The sequence below is a fragment of the Pleurodeles waltl genome, chromosome 3_2 (genome assembly GCF_031143425.1).
Source record: "Pleurodeles waltl isolate 20211129_DDA chromosome 3_2, aPleWal1.hap1.20221129, whole genome shotgun sequence".
Lineage (NCBI taxonomy): Eukaryota > Metazoa > Chordata > Amphibia > Caudata > Salamandridae > Pleurodeles > Pleurodeles waltl.
This window is the reverse complement of record NC_090441.1, coordinates 211,012,641-211,034,024: the sequence shown is the minus strand read 5'-3', so window position 1 is coordinate 211,034,024 and position 21,384 is coordinate 211,012,641. Positions and strand designations below refer to the sequence as shown.

Below are 21,384 nucleotides of genomic sequence, written 5' to 3'. Positions count from 1 at the left end.
CGGCGCAGCGAGAGTTATGGAGGGCATTTTTATAAAAGGCAACTTAAAGCCTTTACACTGTGGAGCACATTTACAAGCAAGTGGTGCATCTGTCCCGATGCGCCACTTTCCTTGCGTCACCCGTGCCCCACCTAACGACATCATGGTTGCGCCATGTTTAAAATATGGCGCACCATGGAGGTCGCTAGGACAAAAGCATCAAGATTTTTGATGCTACTCTGGTGCTTTGCTGCACTAGGGTCAAAATGTTTGATGCTAGGGAGGCGAAGCACAGGGAGGCCCTTTCATTACAATGGCTGCATCATTTTAACGCCGGCTCTGAGCAGGCATTAAAAATGATTTTAAAAATGTCTCAGTGATATGTTGCAAATTTCACTGCACCATTCTTTCGGGCCTCCCTGTGCCAGAACGCCCCCCTGCATACATTATACCTGGCTTAGGCATAATGTGGGGCAAGCGGTAACAAAGTGCTGCAATGCAAGCATTGCGCCAATTTGTAAACATGGTGCCGGAGAAAGGCTTCCTTAACGCCGCCTTAGCGTAAAAATAGATTATGCTAGGGAGGCACATGGGGCTTGTAGATATGCTCCTGTGTGTATTAGAAGTTGGTCTTCATGACTCTGAGGGCCTTCACTATACCCCGGTGTACCATTTGTTGCCCCACATGAAAGGAAGCAGTAACATGACCAGGAAGGGGTTTTGACATTTTTATTCAACAACTAAGCGTGCCCTATCTAAACTAGGTTATCTGCGACTGCCTGCATTGAGAAATCTCGCTGGGAGGTGGTGATTTTCCTCTCCCGCACTCACCAACTTAACCTTTTGCAGTGGCACATGTGTATCTGGAATATACAGGCTGTACAAAAGATTCCTGTCAATGTAGAGAGTATGTGAAATGCAATGCTGGTGGGAAACCATTGCTGAATAATTCATCACTAGCCACCCATTCTTGGCTTTGATGCCATGCCGGTCGAGCACTAGCCATTATGACTCAATTCGCTTGTGGTTTCCTTCCCTAGTAACACAGAAGTAGTGTAACTGGAAGGGTGGATCATATTCCGATTTGACTCCTGATAGTGGTGGTTAATGGTTTTGTGATTTGTATAAGCTACTTAGCTTGATCTGCAGTAGGGGGCAGAGAGTTCTTTGGGGGGGAGACGGTGGCAAGTTCCCACTGTTCTCCTATTTTGTCGAAGTGACATAACTGTGAAATTGGAAGCACTCATATGCCATTGCCAGTGCTGTCACCAATGATGTCATTTCAGATGTTGCATTCAAGTTATCAATGATGTCATAGAACATGTCAGGAATGATGTTATAAGGGAGGTAATTAGCCGTGCATGGTGAGGGCACGAGTTATGGTTGAGATAACCATAACAGGTGAATTTTAGGCTTCATTATTCGAGTTTAAAATAGTATGTTTTAACTGAGGTTTCCACTGAACTGTAATGTCCCTTAAACCTTTGTATTTTTCAGTGAATTTCTCATGTTTTTTAATATATAGTAAGATATTGTTACAATTCCTAACTATAACATCACTTTACTCTTTGCTTTTTCAGTGAATTTCTCTTTTTTTAACTTAAAGTAAGATGTTCATCGCCGTGTGTCAGCACATAGCCAAAGGCCGTGCAGGAGTGAGACTGGGTGTCCAACCTACACCCAGCGTGGGCATGCATGCCTCAGTATTTGATGTAAAAATATATAAGGGTGCCATGTTAAGTAAGGAAGACCTACTGACTTTGTCAAAGGGGCAGAACACCAAAATATAAAAAGCAGGCCTGTTGACTTTATCAATGCCTCAGCATATTAACATAAATAGCGATGGCTATTGTATTTGTCAAATTGTCACCAATAATTTAAAATCAAATGTAAATTTGATAAATTCACCGATTTCAATGTTTAATAAAAGTGATTGTCATTAAATGTTTCAATAAAGCCTTTGATTTTTTCAAAACTTTTTTCAGACCTCGAAATGGAGCCCTAGAACACACCACAAGGCACTGGCTGCACGCCAGCTGAAGAGCATAGAGCTCCAGCTCTGAGTGCTGTGAACAAATATGTTAGGCTCTCCTGGGGTCACGGATTCAATGACCCAGGAGAACTGATTTGTTTTAGTGTTGCTGGTTAGTGCTGCACTCCCTACAGCCCCTCACAACTTTCAAAAATGGTCAGGATTAAACAATATACTTTTAATAAGCCCTCTGGCATTATGGGGTGCTTGTTTTAGAACAGTTTATAATACCTTTTTAGGTGCCAAGGTGCCTACCCAGGGCACCTACACTTTAAAAAAACGTTTTATAAGTTGTGGGATGAGGGGGGGAGCGTCCATACCGGGTGCCAGCATGAACCAGAATATTTTTATTTTTTTTAGAGTGGGTGCCCTAGTGCCCACTTGGGCACCCATACCTGGGGAAATCTTTAGTGGGTTGTTAGGGAAGCCCCAAGGCCTTTACAAGCTTCCCACCAGCACCCACATTGGGTCCCGGTGAGAGCCGACCTGTTTTTAAAAGTGGGTGCCGGGTGCCCACCTGAAGCTCATACGACTTCCTAAATCACTGGGGGCACGAGGGGAGCCCAAATGCCCCTGCAGTCCCTACCTGCTCCCCAGCCATCACTCTTTGTGGTTCTGGCCAGTGCTTTATTTTCATGTTGCTGTCATCCATTAAAAGGAAGGGGTAGGCCTGCCTGCAGGGGTTATGCTGAGAGGCTGAATTTGAAGTTAAAATCTGCACGGCCAGGTACTGGTGGCAGACCCGCAGCTCTGTGCACCCTGTCACTGTAGTGGACGGCATTTAAACTACAGGCACTGGTACACTTTGTATTATGTACTAATGAATGATAGGCACATTAAATATGCCAAGTAGGAATATCCCATTTTTACCATGTTGAAAGGAGGTGCACACGCACTTTATCACTGGTTAGGTCCCAGAGTTCCACTGCCAACAGAAATATAGGGGTCAGCAAAAGGCAAAGAACCCAAAAAAGGTCAATTTTCTATAATCAGGACTGTTGTTTAGCAAATGTGGCGCCATGCTGCAGCTCCACATGTCTCATGATGTGGTACAGAAAGTAAACTCTGAACCCTCGTGAAGAATCTCTGCTTTCTGCAGCATGAGGTCTTGCAAAATTAGATGGCTTCTATCTGCCAAACTAAATAAAAATACATACACACCGCAATCCATCTCGCTCAATCGAGTATTAAAGAGCTTTCTTCCTAACTGCATTTTTGTGAACCGCAGATCTCTGTAAGTGCTGCTAATGTCTGCATTCCAGTCAATGCTCTTCTCGCTTCCAGCTTAACGGAGACAGCTGTGAGCCGGAGCCTGCAGGGTGAGCAAGAATGCTGACTTCAGTGAGAAGGTCTCAAAACCGCAAGATAATTCAGTGCACTAATGCATCTACTGCAGGAGTCTTTGTGTAGCTCAAAGGGAGCAGGTTAGAATCCCACAGGGTCCACTCAGACTTTCATCTTCATGAGGCCGATTAAGTGAGTCCCACTGGGTATGTGATCATAATAACATCTATTACTATTGGCTGGAAATGCTTTTGGTTGCCCAGTGGCTGTATAAGTCTAGGCTTGTGAAGGTGTACTTACATGTCTGTGCCTCCATGGAACACTCTGGATCTTTGCTACTGAGTTGCAGGGCACTGATAGGGAACTGAATATCACCAGAAGATGTCAGGACTATAGACAGCATGTGAATCTCAGGTATGTTCATGCTGCAAACTTACAAATGTCCATGGCAGGTGTTTGATCTCACATTTGTGCAGGAGATGCACCAGATTAAACAATTTGATGCTAAGCTCCAAAGATACAGCAAGCTGAGGCAATATTGTCTCCAAATGGGTGGAAACGCGTGAGTTGCTCAGCTCGTATCATAACAAGACCCAGGATGGAAGGGCTTTTCCATGAACATCTTACAGGTTCAGTCTAGTTCAGTCTAGGAACAGGGACAGGGGCCCCAGGTTGTGGTAAAGTATTAAAATAGCATGAAGCTAGAAGTCCGGGCAGCTTTGCTTCAGTAAAGCAGGCTGATGCTGGCCACCAAGACCATGCTTCTTGCCCTGCTCTCCAGTGCTCTCTAGTGCACAGTCTCTTGTGCTTTCTAAAGGTCCAGCCTTGTGTGCTCTCCTGTGGCCCAGTATCTTCTGCTCTCCTGTGGCCAGTATCTTGTGCTCTGCTGTGGCCCAGTCTCCGTGTTCTCCAGTGTCCCAGTCTTGTGTTCCCTCCTGTAGCAGTCTCTTCTGCTCTCCTGTGGCCCAGTCTCTTGTACTCTTCTGTGGGCCAGTCACTTGTGTTCTCCTGTGGCCCAGTCTATGTGCCCTCCAGTGGATCCCTGTGCTCTCCTGTGCCCCAGTATCTTCAGCTCTCCAGTGGCCGAGTCTCTTGTGCTATCCTGTGCCTCAGTATCTTCTGCTCTCCTGTGGCCCAGTCTCCTGTGCTCTCCAGTTCCCCAATCTCTGTGCTTCCCAGTGGCCCAGTATCTTGTACTCTACTGTGGCCCAGTCTCTTCTGCTCTTGTGTCCTCCTGTGGCCCAGTCACTTCTATTCTCCTGTGGCCCAGTCTCTGTGCTCTCCAGTGGCCCAGTATCTTGTGCACTCTTGTGGCCCAGTCCCTGTGCTCTCCAGTGGCCCAGTCTCTGGTGCTCTCCAGTGGCCCAGTCTCTGGTGCTCTCCAGTGGCCCAGTCTCTGGTGCTCCCCTGTGGCCCAGCCTCTGTGCTCTCCAGTGGCCCAGTCTCTTGTGCTCTCCAGTAGCCCGGTCTTGTGTTCCCTCCTGTAGCCCAGTCTCTTGTGCTCTCCAGTGCCCCAGTCTCTGTGCTTTCCAGTGGCCCAGTCTCTTGTGCTCTCCAGTGGCCCAGTCTTGTGTTCCCTCCTGTATCCCAGTCTCTGTGCTCTCCTGTGGCCCAGTCTCTGTGCCCTCCTGTAGCCCAGTCTCTTCTGCTCTTGTGTCCTCCTGTGGCCCAGTCACTTCTGTTCTCCTGTGGCCCAGTCTCTGTGCTCTCCAGTTACCCAGTCTCTCTGCTCTCCAGTGGCCCAGTGTCTTGTGCACTCTTGTGGCCCAGTCCCTGTGCTCTCCAGTGGCCCAGTCTCTGGTGCTCTCCAGTGGCCCAGTCTCTGGTGCTCTCCAGTGGCCCAGTCTCTGGTGCTCTCCAGTAGCCCGGTCTTGTGTTCCCTCCTGTAACCCAGTGTCTTGTGCTCTCCAGTGCCCCAGTCTCTTGTGCTCTCCAGTGCCCCAGTCTCTGTGCTTTCCAGTGGCCCAGTCTCTTGTGCTCTCCAGTGGCCCAGTCTTGTGTTCCCTCCTGTGGCCCAGTCTCTGTGCTCTCCTGTGGCCCAGTCTCTGTGCTCTCCTGTGGCCCAGTCTCTGTGCTCTCCTGTGGCCCAGTCTCTGTGCTCTCTTGTGGCCCAGTCTCTGTGCTCTCTTGTGGGCCAGTCTTGTGTTCGCTCCTGTAGCCCAGTCTCTTGTGCTCTCCTGTGGCCCAGTCTCTTCTGCTCTTGTGTCCTCCTGTGGCCCAATCACTTCTGTTCTCCTGTGGCCCAGTCTCTGTGCTCTCCAGTTACCCAGTCTCTGTGCTCTCCAGTGGCCCAGTATCTTGTGCACTCTTGTGGCCCAGTCTCTGGTGCTCTCCAGTGGCCCAGTCTCTGGTGCTCTCCAGTGGCCAAGTCTTTGTGCTCTCCAGTGGCCCAGTCTCTTGTGCTCTCCAGTGGCCCAGTCTCTTGTGCTCTCCAGTAGCCCGGTCTTGTGTTCCCTCCTGTAGCCCAGTCTCTTGTGCTCTCCAGTGCCCCAGTCTCTGTGCTTTCCAGTGGCCCAGTCTCTTGTGCTCTCCAGTGGCCCAGTCTTGTGTTCCCTCCTGTATCCCAGTCTCTGTGCTCGCCTGTGGCCCAGTCTCTTGTGCTCTCCAGTGGCCCAGTCTTGTGTTCCCTCCTGTATCCCAGTCTCTGTGCTCTCCTGTGGCCCAGTCTCTGTGCTCTCCTGTGGCCCAGTCTCTGTGCTCTCCTGTGGCCCAGTCTCTGTGCTTTCCAGTGGCCCAGTATCTTGTACTCTCCTGTTGCCCAGTCTCTTCTGCTCTTGTGTCCTCATGTGGCCCAGTCACTTCTGTTCTCCTGAGGCCCAGTCTCTGTGCTCTCCAGTGGCCTAGTATCTTGTGCACTCTTGTGGCCCAGTCCCTGTGCTCTCCAGTGGCCCAGTCTCTGGTGCTCTCCAGTGGCCCATTCTCTGGTGCTCTCCTGTGGCCCAGTCTCTTGTGTTCTCTTGTGATCTAGTATCTGTGCTCTCCTGTGGTCCAGTCTTGTGTTCCCTCCTGTAGACCAGTCTCTGTGTTCCCTCCTGTAGCCCAGTCTCTTGTGCTCTCCAGTGCCTTAGTCTCTTGTGCTCTCCTGTGACTCAGTCTTGTTTTTTCTCCTGTAGCCCAGTCTCTTGTGCTCTCCAGTGGCCCAGTCTCTGTGTTCTCCTGTGGCCCAGTCACTTGTACTCGCCAGGGGCACAGTATCATATGCTCTCCAGTGGGCCAGTCTCTTGTGCTCTCCTGTGATCCAAGCTCTGTGCTCTCCGGTGGCCCAGTCTTGTGTTCCCTCCTGTAGCCCAGTCTCTTGTGCTCTCCAGTGCACCAGTCTCTGTGCTCTCTGGTGGCCCAGTCTCTGTGGTCTCCAGTGCACCAGTCTCTGTGCTCTCTGGTGGCCCAGTCTCTGTGCTCTCCAGTGCACCAGTCTCTGTGCTCTCCAGTGCACCAGTCTCTGTGCTCTCCGGTGCACCAGTCTCTGTGCTCTCCGGTGCACCAGTCTCTGTGCTCTCCGGTGGCCCAGTCTCTGTGCTCTCCGGTGGCCCAGTCTCTGTGCTCTCCGGTGCACCAGTCTCTGTGCTCTCCGGTGCACCAGTCTCTGTGCTCTCCGGTGCACCAGTCTCTGTGCTCTCCGGTGCACCAGTCTCTGTGCTCTCCGGTGCACCAGTCTCTGTGCTCTCCGGTGCACCAGTCTCTGTGCTCTCCGGTGCACCAGTCTCTGTGCTCTCCGGTGCACCAGTCTCTGTGCTCTCCGGTGCACCAGTCTCTGTGCTCTCCGGTGCACCAGTCTCTGTGCTCTCCAGTGCACCAGTCCCTGTGCTCTCCAGTGCACCAGTCTCTGTGCTCTCCAGTGCACCAGTCTCTGTGCTCTCCAGTGCACCAATCTCTGTGCTCTCTGGTGGCCCAATCTTTTGGGTAGGGGTGAGAGGAACTTGCTGAGTTTTAACCGGCAGAATTGAGCGGAGTCACATAAAAGTTAGCGAGATCCCATAGAGCTCATTGAATGGATGGAGAGTGTGCACATGGCACTGCACGTTAGCGCCAGTGGCGCGAGCAGCCTTGCAGAATCATTGAGAACTGCATCATGCAGCGCGCAGGAGGCTGCGGCTGTTCAAGCTGGTTTTGTTGCCATTTGAGTAGAACATCTACATTGAGCACTGAAAGATGCACTTTGAGATGTTATTTCAGATCACTCCATAAGTTGTTTACATTTCTCCTATAGGTCTTTAAGGGACCAGGGTTAGGGCCAGGTGCAGGTTTGTCTCTGCGGGGCAGGCGATGAAGATGCTGGTGGAGAGCTTCGGCCCTGCATAGGCTTAGCTTTAGGTCACTAGCATTTGTCTAGTCAGTGATTCCATCAAGGCTGTTGGAGAGGAGGCCAACACTCTACTGCATTACCCCGACCATAGGAAACAGGTAAACTAGAGTCTCCAGCTCTCAAGCACCTCTAAAGACCTCTTCAAGAAGACATTACTAGTGCTACTGACAGCAGGAACCCCTGGGGAACCCCGCTGCACCCCTGAGAGACAAAGGCTTTCAGTTCCACTCGCTGATTCACGTAAGAAGACCTGAACCAACCAGGTGTGGCCTGACTGACTCTGGCACAATGCTTAATTTGAGCCAGTGGTTTCCAGTGCAGGGGCATTTATATGCCATCACCGGCTCTAGGGACAGTGCACCACATGGTGGTGCTGTCTGCCTAATTTTGAGACGAGCCCAACTGGGTTTAATAAGTCAATATACATTAAAGAAGAACATAACGTGCCACTTGCACCATTATTATAGGCTTGGATGGCCTAGAATATGCTGACTTGTCACTCCTAGGACTGAGATGGTTAGTCGTGCAATGGTACTGCTGTTCGCAATTCTGTCAGAGGCAGTGGATGGTGCAGGCTGCAGTGGCCTCGTGAGAAGGGTCCTGCCACTTACTTTTTATTTTACAAATTGAGCACTGCTCTGGTATATGCTGACAATGGAAGGAACCAAAGGTAGTCCTCTATGCTGCTGAAGGTCACAGATGGACCATGCTGAGCATCGCTAAGGCTCATTCGCCTGCCTTGGCATCAGCATGCCTGGTGAAAAGAAATGCTTGTCGTGTGATCACAATGCTCTTCTCGTGAGTGACAGAGAGTTTCCAATGACCCTTGAAGGTAAGCGCTTGAAGTAGTATTCATGCAGGCAGAGACAATCTCACTTAGTAGACAACAGTCCATCATCTCCCCAGCACTAGGAAGGTTTTACAGGGTTTGTCATCTGATTGATTTCAAGGATGTGTGCCCACTTCTTTCAATGAAACAGCAGTTCATCTTTCAGGGACTGTGGCCTGGCTTATGAGCCCTTTTGGGGCCTCCTCCACTCATCCCACCTTCAAGCGCAGTGGTTGTTGACTAGCCCTTTTTTTCCTGATGAAGAAATGGTTATTAAAGTCTCACATTCCTTGAATGAAGAAGTTCAGGTGACATGAACGCACACAGGATCAGAAAAATTCATAGATAATCAGGAAATGTTTCCCGGGCTGATGTTGGGCAGATTTTTTTGCTAACCCTAAACAGGCTTTCTTTCCATTGACAAAGGCTTGTTTGTAATCGGAAAGGGGTTCTTTGATAGAAGGAAGTTCTTCATTCAGACTGAGTCTCTTTCATTTCTCTACACACTGTCCTCATCAGCGTTAAGGAAGCAGAACATTTGGACATCACCTTTTAGCACACTTCAGGTCAGTCTCATCACAGAAAGATACTCCAGTCAATTGAAATTCCTGGAAAAGTCCATCACAGCTGTTAGCGGCAGGACAATGTCACAAAGCACAGCTTTCATCAACAGGCTCCGATTTTCTCTGAGATCTTCCCACTTAGTAATTGATGTCACTCAGAAAGTGGCGGGAGATAAAAGATTTTTTCCAGGTGTAATCTCACAAGTTCACGCACATTAAATTACACCCTATGTCCACATGGCCCCTTCACATATAGCCATCAAGGTTGTGGAGTGTACCCACAGTAGTGCTACGAATGCACGAGCAAGAAGATTTTGGACCTGATCCCAAAGCACGTACTCTAGTTCTCTCATGGCCTGGTTGTTAAAGACGGATGGACCAGCTCATCATTTCAGTGTCGATGATAGAATTAGCTTCTAGCTGGACCTGTACATGGCCAAGCCTAGGTAGTGCAGACCTCAGCTTCTTTTCATGCCTTTGAGTGACTGGTGCCATAGAAACTGGCATCAGAAGAGCCACTCCTGCTTAGTGAGCACTGGAATAATAACAACAGTCTCATTCACGAAAGCTCCTACCAGAGATCGCATCTGCTTCCTCCATCAATGTTGAGGCATTGTTGGCAACGCTATCTTTTCTACCAGGGATAGTCGGCATCCTGCATTAATGGTGTATAGTTGGCCCACACAACAGCTTCTACCAGAAATCACATCTGAATCCTACATCAACGGTGAGGCATTGTTGGCGGCACTATCTTCTCTACCAGCGATAGTTGCCATCCTGCATCAATGGTGTATTGTTGGCCCACACTACTGCCTCTACCAGAAATCACGTCTGAATCCTACATCAATGGTGTAGCATTGTTGGCGACACTATCTTCTATACCAGCGATAGTCGGCATCCTGCATTAATGGTGTATAGTTGGCCCACACTACTGCCTCTACCAGAAATCACGTCTGAATCCTACATCAATGGTGAGGCATTGTTGGCGACACTATCTTTTCTATCAGAGATAGTCGGCATCCTGCATTAATGGTGTATTGTTGGCCCACACTACTGCTTCTACAAGAAATCTCGTCTGAATCCTACATCAGCGGTGAGGCATTGTTGGCGACACTATCTTTTCTACCAGCGATAGTCGGCATCCTGCATTAATGGTGTATTGTTGGCCCACACTACTGCTTCTACAAGAAATCTTGTCTGAATCCTACATCAATGGTGAGGTATTGTTGGCGACACTATCTTTTCTACCAGCGATAGTCGGCATCCTGCATCAGCGGTGTATTGTTGGCCCACACTACTGCTTCTACCAGAAATCTTGTCTGAATCGTACATCAACGGTGAGGCATTGTTGGAGACACTATCTTTTCTACCAGCGATAGTCGGCATCCTGCATCAACGGTGTACTGTTGGCCCACACTACAGCTTCTACAAGAAATCTTGCCTGAAACCTACATCAATGGTGAGGTATTGTTGGCGACACTATCTTTTCTACCAGCGATAGTCGGCATCCTGCATCAGCGGTGTATTGTTGGCCCACACTACTGCTTCTACCAGAAATCTTGTCTTAATCGTACATCAATGGTGAGGTATTGTTGGCGACACTATCTTTTCTACCAGGGATAGTCGGCATCCTGCATTAATGGTGTATAGTTGGCCCACACTACAGCTTCTACCAGAAATCACGTCTGAATCCTACATCAAAGGTGAGGCATTGTTGGCAACACTATCTTTTTTACCAGCGATAGTCGGCACCCTGCATCAATGGTGTATTGTTGGCCCACACTACTGCCTCTACCAGAAACCACATCTGAATCCTACATCAATGGTGAGGTATTGTTGGCGACACTATCTTTTCTACCAGGGATAGTCGGCATCCTGCATCAACGGTGTATTGTTGGCCCACACTATTGCTTCTACCAGAAATTGCATCTGAATCCTACGTCAATGGTGTAGCATTGTTGGCAACACTATCTTTTCTACCAGCGATAGTTGGCATCCTGCATCAACGGTGTATCGTTGGCCCACACTACAGCTTCTACCAGAAATCTCGTCTGAATCCTACATCAACCGTGAGACATTGTATGGGCAAAACTATCTTTTCTACTATCGTATTGTTGGCCCACACTACAGCTTCTACCAGAAATCACATCTGAATCCTACATCAACGGTGAGGCATTGTTGGCGACACTACCTTTTCTACCAGCGATAGTCGGAATCCTGCATCAACGGTGTATTGTTGGCCCACTCTACTGCTTCTACCAGAAATCTCATCTGAATCCTACATCAATGGTGTAGCATTGTTGCCGACACTATCTTTCCTACCAGCGATAGTCGGCATCCTGAATCAGTGGTGTATTGTTGGCCCACACTACAGCTTCTACCGGAAATTGCGTCTGAATCCTACATCAATGGTGAGGTATTGTTGGCCCACACTATTTGTACCAGGACATAGTCGGCCACTAGACATTGGGAGGCAGAGTCCCCGAAGGACAATGTTCTTATTATATATGGAGCCTGTCCCGTGTTGTCCCAAACACTGATTGCATCAGTCCGTCAAAGAAAGTTAATCATCTTGCTCATCTGTTATCTGGAACCTGGTTAACTATAACACCATTACCCACATTCCCAGGCCTTGCACCCTGTGGTTAATCCCTGCAACGTCTTCTAAAGTACAACTGACAGAGGTGTCATGAGCATGGAGTCTGCTGTGGAAGGCAGGGATGATCCTGTTGAACCACTGTCATTCCTTAATTCCTCACTGATAAGTGGTCGTTTAACTCTTAAACTGGTTGTGGGCCTGAAGGGCTGTGGTCATTCTCATTTCATTGAAGTTGGCAGCAGTCTGGACTCTGAAGCCATCTGTGTCAAGGGACCATGACTCAATATCTCTCCGGGTTTACTTTTTAGCCTCATGGTGTGAAAAGTCTAAATTATTGTTGAATTTACTGCCTGCTGTATTGATAAAGCAGCAGGCATCGTGGGGACGTTTGGTACCAATTATACAGATTTACAGATGGATAGTTGTCAATAAAAGGTTTGTTTTACCAACAGGTAGACTATTACACATATTTACAGAGTTGATGGGCTAACTGTTCACAAGTGTGACCATATACATGTGGTACACTACTAAACCCACTGAAGAGCCACAGTCGAGCCCACATACAAGAAAAATCGGTCAGGGAGAGGAGGAACCCGATAATGAAGCAATCCGCCTACTTGGGGTGAGGGGTACTGCCAATTTTTAATTAAATCTTTGAGAGGGGACATCAAGAAAGGGCATTTTAAATACTGAATATTGGCTATCCCTGCCCCAGGATACCTAAACCCACGTAATGCTGTCCAAACTATGCCCTAGGTATCTTGTGTGAGGTAAATATCAGAAGGGAAGATATCCTGGGCAAATGAATTATCAGCCTCTCAGTACCCCATGGGGAGAATTCAGTCATCCTATGTGGGTGCTGCGAACGTACCCCAAAAGTAGGAGACATCACCAGGACCACCCCACAAACACATAAATGTCAATTTTGTGAAAGACTCCCATCTGTTGACGCCATTGACACTAGTCACCCTAGGGTGGGCAGCCAGCTAATCACCATGAAGGCAGACAGCCAGCCAATCACCATGAGGGCAGACAGCCAGCCAATAACAGTCAAGGCAACCAGCCAATCACCATGAGGATGGCCAGCCAGCCAATCACTATAAGGGCGGCCAGCCAGCCAGTCACCACCAGGGCAGCCAGCAAATCACCATGAGAGAGGCTGGCCACCCAATTACCATGAGGGCGGCCAGCCAATCACGATGAGGGAAAAGGTGGCAAACCCAGAGATCACACCATCAACAGGTCACCCGCCTTCCACTCCTTCCTTATGATGGGACAGGGGGACGCCACAGAGAAGCTTCTGCTCTTTTATGAGTCTTCTCGGATGTGCAGGTGCTGCCCTTTCTCTAAATCAGTAATTTGGGGCCTGGTGAGCCATGGTGTGGTCATAACGCACTCAATGTTTTTTGCAGACTGCTTGGAGACTCCCACATTTATTTAATATTGCGCTGTGACGGATATACAATATAGTTGTGTAAAATGCCCATTTAGTGGGATTAGCAGAATCCTACCTCATTAACATTAATGAGGCAGAATGTCCTTTTCCAAATCCCATAGAATGCCTGGATGGACGTCTGGGAGGAACAGCATCCTCACCTCCATGTCTGCATTAACAGTCGCAAACGTCTTTGCTTCTGGGACTGGGTTGGCATGCAAGAAAAAGAAACGGCATGCTGCAGGGAGGGCAGGTGGGGAGGTGGCTGGGGGATGGAGGGGGGCTCTCTGCTCCCTCCGGTGCTCACCACTGTCATCCGAAAGCTGTCTTTCACCTACACCTGTCATTTGGAAAACCCTTGCCGCCTGATATGAGCAGTCGGAATCTCATGCATGCTTTGAGACCACTAGGGGGTGCCAACCAATCGCAAGGAGAGCGGGACGGTACGATCACAAAGACTGAGGGCCTGATTTAGATTTCGGAAGGCAGGTTACTCAGTCACAACAGTGACAGATAATCTGTCCCCCGAAATGTAAATCCAATAGGAAATAATGGGATTTATATTTTGGCAGACGGAGTAACCCGTCCACCCACAATCTTAATGAGGCCCTTAGATTTTGTGACTCGCAGGCTTTTCAACTTAACACATTTATTCCTTAGTTCTTAGTGCAGAAATTCATCAAATATATATTTTTTTTAACTTCAGAAAGTTACTGTATCATACCACCAGGAGGCAGTATTACGCAAACTCGGAATCTACAACAGACTATGGGCCTGATTTAGAGTTTGGAGGACGCGTTCCTCCACCACAAATGTGACGGCTATCCCGTCCGCCGTATTACGATTTCTATAGGATATAGTGGGATCATAATGATAATAATAATAGATGGGATTTCTGTCACGTTTGTGACCGAGTAACCTCATCCGCCAAACTGTAAATCATGCCCTATGGCAGTGTTTCCCAATCTGTGGGCCGCCAGCCCATTTTTGATGGGTCGTGAAAGTCTGAGCAATAAATAAAGATGCTTTTAAATTCTGTGTTTATGTTTTACATTGGTGCTTCAAACACAAAGGTTAAACAGGCTACATGACTCTGACAAACTGATGCTTATGGGATTGGTGTTTACATTCCTTTCTCCTACTGCAAAGGGAGAGCAGTTTTAAAGGTGACGTGAAAATCTTGCTGGAGGATGGGAAAGTGCGGTTGTGTTTTTGCAACACACAACAAAATGTAGGTACCTTTAAATGAATTGTATTTATTTGGCAATTAGGAAAAGCAAACATGAAGCACATTTTCTTGTGTAATCCTGAAGTTTGCTGAAAACAGATTTTAATAGGACCAGAACAAATCAACACACTTTAATGGTGATGCACAAATGATAAGTATTCATAGGAACCTGGGGCCAGATGTATCAAAGCTCTTTGCATTCGCAAACGGTGTGAATGCCCGTTTGCGAATGCAAAATGCCATTTTAGAATGTTTGAAATACATTCTGAACGCAATTTTAAGGAATCGCTAAAAAATAGCGATTCCTTAAAATTGTGACCCTGTTTAGAGAGTCGCAAATTGCAACTCTCCAAATAAGAAATCATAAATAAGGATTCCTTATTTGCGATTTTTAAGCAAATGTAAGAAGCAATTCCTAAATGCGATTTGGGCATTTAGGAATCGCTATTACCACCAGGTTGAACCTGGTGGTAAAAATGTGCAAATTTTAAAAATGCATTTTAAATGCATTTTTAAAATTTACATGTAAAGCACACATGCCCTTTTGGCATGTGTGCACCTTACATGTTCCCAAAAATTATTTTGGGGTGCAGCAGAGGGGGCCTTAGGCCCCAGCACCCTGGGGTTTTCAATTTCCAAAACTGCGATTTCTGGTTAAGAAATCGCAATTTTGGAAATGCAAAAAATTCAGATATATGGGCCTACAGGCCCATAGGTGCGAATGGGGACAGTATCGCGATTTGCGATTCGGTAATAGCATTTGCGATTTTTACGAAATCGTTATTACCGATTCGCAAATCTGATACATAGCATTTTGCGAATCAGAAATAGCGATTTCTTTCAAATCGCTATTTCCGACTCGCAAAAGACCTCCTTGATACATTTGGCCCCTGATTTCCTCCGATTATCACTTATGTGCTATATAGTTTCTATCTGTAAAAATGTATGTCTGCAAAGTTAGTGGCCTTTTCAATGGAAAATGTGCTGTTTGTAAATGATGGTGCACTACCACATGATGCTTTAGTTACATTCACAAATCGCCCGCCTCGTGTTCATTAAAGGTAGCTCGGTCACAAAAGTCTGTTGTTCTAAAAAGTGGGTCATAGTTGTAAAAGGTTTGGAAACCACTGGACTAAGGGCCTGATTTGGAGTTTTGTGGATGGGTTGCTCTCTGACAAACGTTACGGAACGTATTACGAGTCCATTATATATATACTGTCACTCTTGTAATAAGGTGGACGGGATATTCGTCTCGTTGTGATGGAATAACCCGTCTGCCAGACTCTAAATCAGCCCCAACTCCCCTATCCTTGCACCATGACGAAGGGGCCTTAAGTTCTGGTCCCAGCATAGATCACCGCTAGCACAGGGATAGGAATTCTGGAGGAGGGTCATTACTGCATCTCCCTGGTAAATGTTGGGAAAAGAAACCTTCCGTCATTTAGAATGGAAAACTCAGATATATTCATCACTAGATGACTTAGGCGCCCGTTTTCACGTCTAATTCCATATCTTAGGAGTGTCACATTTACTGCTACTAGTAAAACGCAGCAAATTGGGGTATGTGAATTTGTCAGGACTGGTAAATACCTCACTCCATATTCCAGCCTACTCACCACTAGAGCTTCTGCATGATTTCCAGGCAGTGCCTAATTTGTAAGACTGAGGGCCTGATTTATAGCTTGGCGGATGGGTCAGTCCGCGGTGACAGATATCCCATCTGCCAAAATATAAATCCCATAGGATATATAATGGAATTTATATTTTGGCGTACAGAATATCCGTCATTGTTGCGGCAGAGTAACCCGTCCGCCAATGTCTAAATCAGGGACTGAGTGTGGGTATCCAAAGCTCTACTCAGAAGCTGTGACTGGTGCTATTACATGTCAGACGCGGAACGCCAAGGTTGTGTAACCTAGAACCCACCTAGGGCCTCTTTAATCCACCACCACTCCCTGCCCCCTTATCTCACTTCTGCAGGTTCCTACCTCTTCCCTTTCTAACAGTTTTTCTGTCTTTTTCGTTCTCCTTTGTGGTTTCTCTCTCGGGCAATGCCCGATGAGCTAAATTAAGTGCCGCTCCCCAAAAATAAGTGCCGGTGGGTCCTACCGGCAAGCAGCGGCTCAAACTAAGCACTGTTTCTAGGTCTGCAATGTGCACTGCCCGCCTTCTGCCCTCTTAAGTGGAAGTACCACCATTTTACCACTTTCATCAAGTGAGTATATCACCCTTACATTCTAATTTGGGGTGTGTGAAATGGCTTAAATTGTTCTCACAAACATATACTTTTATAGCAAAATGTAGTTTGCTGGTATCTCACGTGAATTTTTTTAAGTGAGTGCCAGTCTCGATTTAACTACCGGTAAATGCACAACACAGACTTCTAAAAGGGCTGTAACAAGAAATTTAGGATAAAGACAGGTGTTTTCTAATAGATGGCTTTGCCAGTATAGTAATTAGAACTGAAAATAATTCTGGCGCGTGCAGGGAACCAGTGGAGTGAGCTCATCACCGACACCTTATGACCATGTTTGGAACAGCCCAAGACACAGTGGGCTGCTGCATTTTGCACTAACTGGAGGTACTGGGCCAATTTGGCGGAGGAGGCGAGATAAACTGAGGTTGCATAATGCAATCTTGAGGATCTGAAGCTGGAAAACAGATGCTTCATGGCTTGATAATCCAAGGAAAAGGTATATGAAGGAAAATATCTAAACTTCTTACCACATTTACAGGGGTAGGGCTTGGGCCATGGTTGCCAACAGATATCATTCCCCTCTTCAGTTCCCCTTGGTAATGAAAGGGTCTTTGTTCCAGAGGAGCTGAGGGTCAGACCATAGGCGGGCATGCACCACCGCATGATTGCCAGACAGCTGCCCAACCTCTCTTGGTTGTGGCATAGAGATGAGGACTTTTGGGTACAAGGGAAGGTGAAAATAATGTGCATATCATCAATGTCCATACAAAAACAAGTGCCCTGCTGATGGAGTAAGTCTGCCAGGGAGCACAGGGACAGATTGAACAGTAGGAGAGACTGCGTAGAACTCTGTGGTCTAGAACCTTGTGGCCTAGGAACCTGTGGTCTAGAACCCTGTGGTCTAGAAACTGTGGTGCAGAACTGTGTGGTTCTATAAACCTCTGGTGTAGAACCTGTGATGCAAAAGCTAGTGGTCTAGAATTTTGTGATGCAGAACCCTGTGGTGCAGAACCATGTGGTGCAGCTTAATGACCTTGCTTTTGACATGAAAGAGGAAAGTGGTGCAGTGTGTGCTCAGTTGGTTTATTATGGTTGTGCTTCTTCACATTGGGATTTACCTTCAGTTGGGAGTATTTTCTACCTATACCACCTCGGTGTAGCCCTATGTTTCAGTGTGGAAGTGTCACCCAAGATGCTGCTCTGACTGTAGCATGCTAACCTCCAGTCAGTGTGTGAGCATCCACCATTAGATATCTCAGTCCATTGGTCCTACCTTCATTGTGTGAGTATCCCCCATTAGAAGTCTCAATCCACCGCTCCTACCTTCAGTGTGTAAGTATCCACCATTAGAAGTCTCAGTCTATCGCTCCTACCTTCAGTGTGTGAGTATCCACCATTAGAAGTCTCAGTCTATCATTCCTATCTTCAGTGTTCTATTATCCCTCATTAGAAGTCTGAATCCATCACTCCTCCCTTCAGTGTGACAGTATCCACCATTAGAAGTCTCAGTCCATCACTTCACCCTTAAGTGTGTGAGTATCCACCATTAGATAACTCAGTCCATCGCTCCTACCTTCAGTGTGTAAGTATCTGTCATTAGAAGTCTCAGTCCATCTGTCCTACCTTCAGTGTGTAAGTATCCCCCATTAGAAGTCTTCGTCTATAGCCCTTATCTTCGGTGTATTAGTATACCTCATTAGAAGTTTCAGTCCATTGCTCCTACCTTCAGTGTGTGAGTATCCACCATTAGAAGTCTCAGTTTATAGCCCTTATCTTCGGTGTATTAGTATCCCCCGTTAGAAGTCTATTGCTCTTACCTTCAGTGTGGGAGTATCCCTCTGCAGTGACCTTCCATTGCACCAGCACGCCCAGGATGCTCAGGACCGGCCAGATGCCGAGGATGACCCAACTGTACCAGCATATAGTCTGCGGCGGTGCCACCTTCATACGGTCGTAGACATACTGGACGAGGAGGAAGAGCTCGATGAAGTAGTCCACTGTGACGGTCATGATGGCGCTTCCAAAAACCGCTGTGGACAGCGTGGTAAAGAACCGCTGCCACTGCAGTGTCAAGACCGCAAAGAGCATCCCTACCCCTAGCAGCAGCCCGATGGGAATCCAGACGGTGGGGGGGTGGTAGAACTGCTCCATGATGATCAAGGTTGCCACGGCAATCAGTAGCCCCAACAAGAGTCCCACCATGAAGAGCCCCACACTGCGCACCAGCATAGTGACCAGGCCACACAGAATCCCAATGCCCAAGCCAATGCCTACGCTGGCCTCGACGCTCAGCTGCGTGTCCAAGACGCGCTCTTTGTAGCAAAGCATGAAGATGATGATGGAGCCGAACATGAGCCCCGTGAGGAACATCACAGCCTTGAAGCAGCGGTAACCTAGAGGAGAGGACGAGAAGGGAGACATGAGTGGGGTGAGCATGAACAACTCAATCCTCAGCTGTTTCTGTGTTATTATTGGGGATCTGTTCTTTATGTGGTGCCTCAACTCTCCTTTTCCCTGACTCTCAACCTCCCCCCCTTCTGGAATGAAGCAGTAATGTGTGGAGTGTCCTTTAACCAAAGGACTAAGGGCCTTATTTAGAACTTGGCAGACGAATTACTTGTCCCAATGGTGACGGATATTCTGTCCCCCGAAATATGAATCCCATAGGATATAATTGAGTATTACCAGCACAACTGATCCAGTAAACCTTTATGCCATGTAGTGCATGGGGGCATCAGACTACAACCGAAGTATAAAAAAGGAGTACAAAAGTGAAAGTTAAACATATTAGGGTAGCAACTGATCAATATCTCACGTAACAATGATAAGCTATTGGCAGCGGCCAAAGTTTCCCACCCAGCATCCGCCTCCATTAGACTCGCCCAGATCATCACATTCAGTGACAGTCCAGCGGTGCCACGCACACTGCGTTCCAAGCCTCGTTTTCGAGGCTACACACTAAAGTAAGGACAAGTGCACGTCGGAACGTCATCACTAAACAACAAACATTTTTACCTAATTTGTTGGAACTTTCACATCAGTTGTTTGTTGTAAACACACAAACCAAAAGACTCACATCATTGTCACTTTCTGCTTTCACTACTCATTGGTGTTTTTTTCATTTTGTGCACTGGTAACACACTTCGTGCACAGACGTGGATGATAATTGGACAATGCTACTTGGTGAATAATCAGAATAAATGTGTTATCCACATATATATCAAAAGGGTGGTCGCATGTTGCAACATGAATGTTGTCATTGAATGCATAGAGTGATTTCTTCACTGGGATGTGTCTGTGAATTATATCAATGAGAACCATTTAGGTTCTCGATAAGGGGGTTGTTTGGCACAGGATGGGAACCCAGGGCTAGAATCAGGTCCTGAGATTACCTGTACTGGGACACGTGCCTCTGGATGTGGACCCTGGTGTAGATCACCATCCTGAGCTTCCCTGTAAAGGGGCGTGTGACGCATGATGGGGACCCTGGGGTACATTCAAGGTCCTGAGTTTCCCTGTAACGGGGCGCGTGCCTCTGGATGTGGACCCTGGGGTAGATTCACGTCCTAAGGATCCCTGTAAAGGGCCCTGTGACACATGATGGGGACCCAGGGGTACATTCAAGGTCCTGAGGTTCAGGTATTGAGGTTCCCTAAAAGGGGGCGTGTACATCAGAATGGGGTCCCTGGGGTACATTCAAGGTCCTGAGGTTCGCTATATGGGCTGCGTGCCTAAGGATGGGAACCTTGGAGTAGATTCAGGTCCTGAAGTACAGTGTACTGGGGTGCATGCCACATGATGGGGAACTTGGGGCAAATGGGTCCTGTGGTTCCCTATAACGGGGCACGTGCCTCAGGATAGGGACCCTGGTGTAAATTCAGGATCTGAGGTTACCTGTAATGGGGCATGTGCCTCCATATGGGCACTCTGGGGAAGATTCAGGTCCTGAGGTACAGTTTAATGGGGCACGTGGCTCAGGATGGGGACCCTGGGGTACATTCAGGTCCTGAGGTTCCATGTAATGGGATGTGTGCCTCAGGATGGGGACCCTGGCGTACATTCAGGTCCTGACATTCCCTGTGATAGGGCATGTGCCTCTGGATGGGGACCCTGGGGTACCTTCCAGTCCTGTGGTTCCCCGTAAAGGGGCGCGTGGCTCTGGGGGGGACCCTGGGGTACATTCTAGTCCTGTGGTTCCCTGTGATGGAGCGCGTGCCTCTGCATGGGGACCCTGGGATACATTCAGGTCCTGAGGTCCCCTGTGATGGGGTGAGTGCCTCACCGGGGTGCGTGACTCAGGATGGGGACCTTGGGGCAGACGCATCCTGAGGGACTGTGTAACAGGGCACATGCCTCAGGATGGGGACCCTGGGGTACATTCAGGGCCTGAGGTTCCCTGTAACGGGGCGCGTGCCTCTGGACGGGGACGCTGGGGTACATTCAGGTCCTGGTTTTGGCTGTCCTCTCCCCATGTCTCTCTGACACTGAGGCTAGTGGTCAGCCCAGTGCCGGTGGCCTGCACGCAGCCTGCCCATTGTTCCAGCGGGGACAGGGCAGTCTATGGTGGTCTGGAAATAAAGCAGCTTCCTGTCCTGCTTGTTTCTCTTTCTCCGCCACAGGGGCTTGGCAGTCTTTGGTGACTCCAAGTACTGGAGGCCACTGAGAACGAACCTGGCTCTTGAGGCGAAGAGGTGAGGCATGCAAGGAGGTCAGGGAGTGGACCTCTTCTGTCACCTCATAAACTTTTGCTATACATGCTACAGCAGAGCCCACAGCATGGTTCCTCACAGTCCCTAGGCCCAGAGCCTCACAGCAGGGGGCATCCTCACAGAAAATACACCCCCGCCCTCCTACAAAGTGGACAAGCTGTTCGACCAATCGGAAGTGCCCACTTTCTACCTTACCACACCTCACCCCTGCAGGACCAATCAGGCA

At 48.1% G+C, this 21,384-nt stretch overlaps 1 protein-coding gene across 2 annotated transcripts in view; it reads right to left on the bottom strand.

Annotated features, from left to right (window-relative positions):
- The window catches only part of TMEM198 (transmembrane protein 198), a 189,770-nt gene that overhangs the window by 38,372 nt on the left and 130,014 nt on the right, over positions 1-21,384 (bottom strand). For both annotated transcript variants that reach the window (XM_069227202.1, XM_069227201.1), the window contains exon 3: positions 18,267-18,842. In XM_069227202.1, coding sequence (XP_069083303.1) covers positions 18,267-18,842 — 576 coding nt within the window. The remainder of the gene's footprint in view (positions 1-18,266; positions 18,843-21,384) is intronic.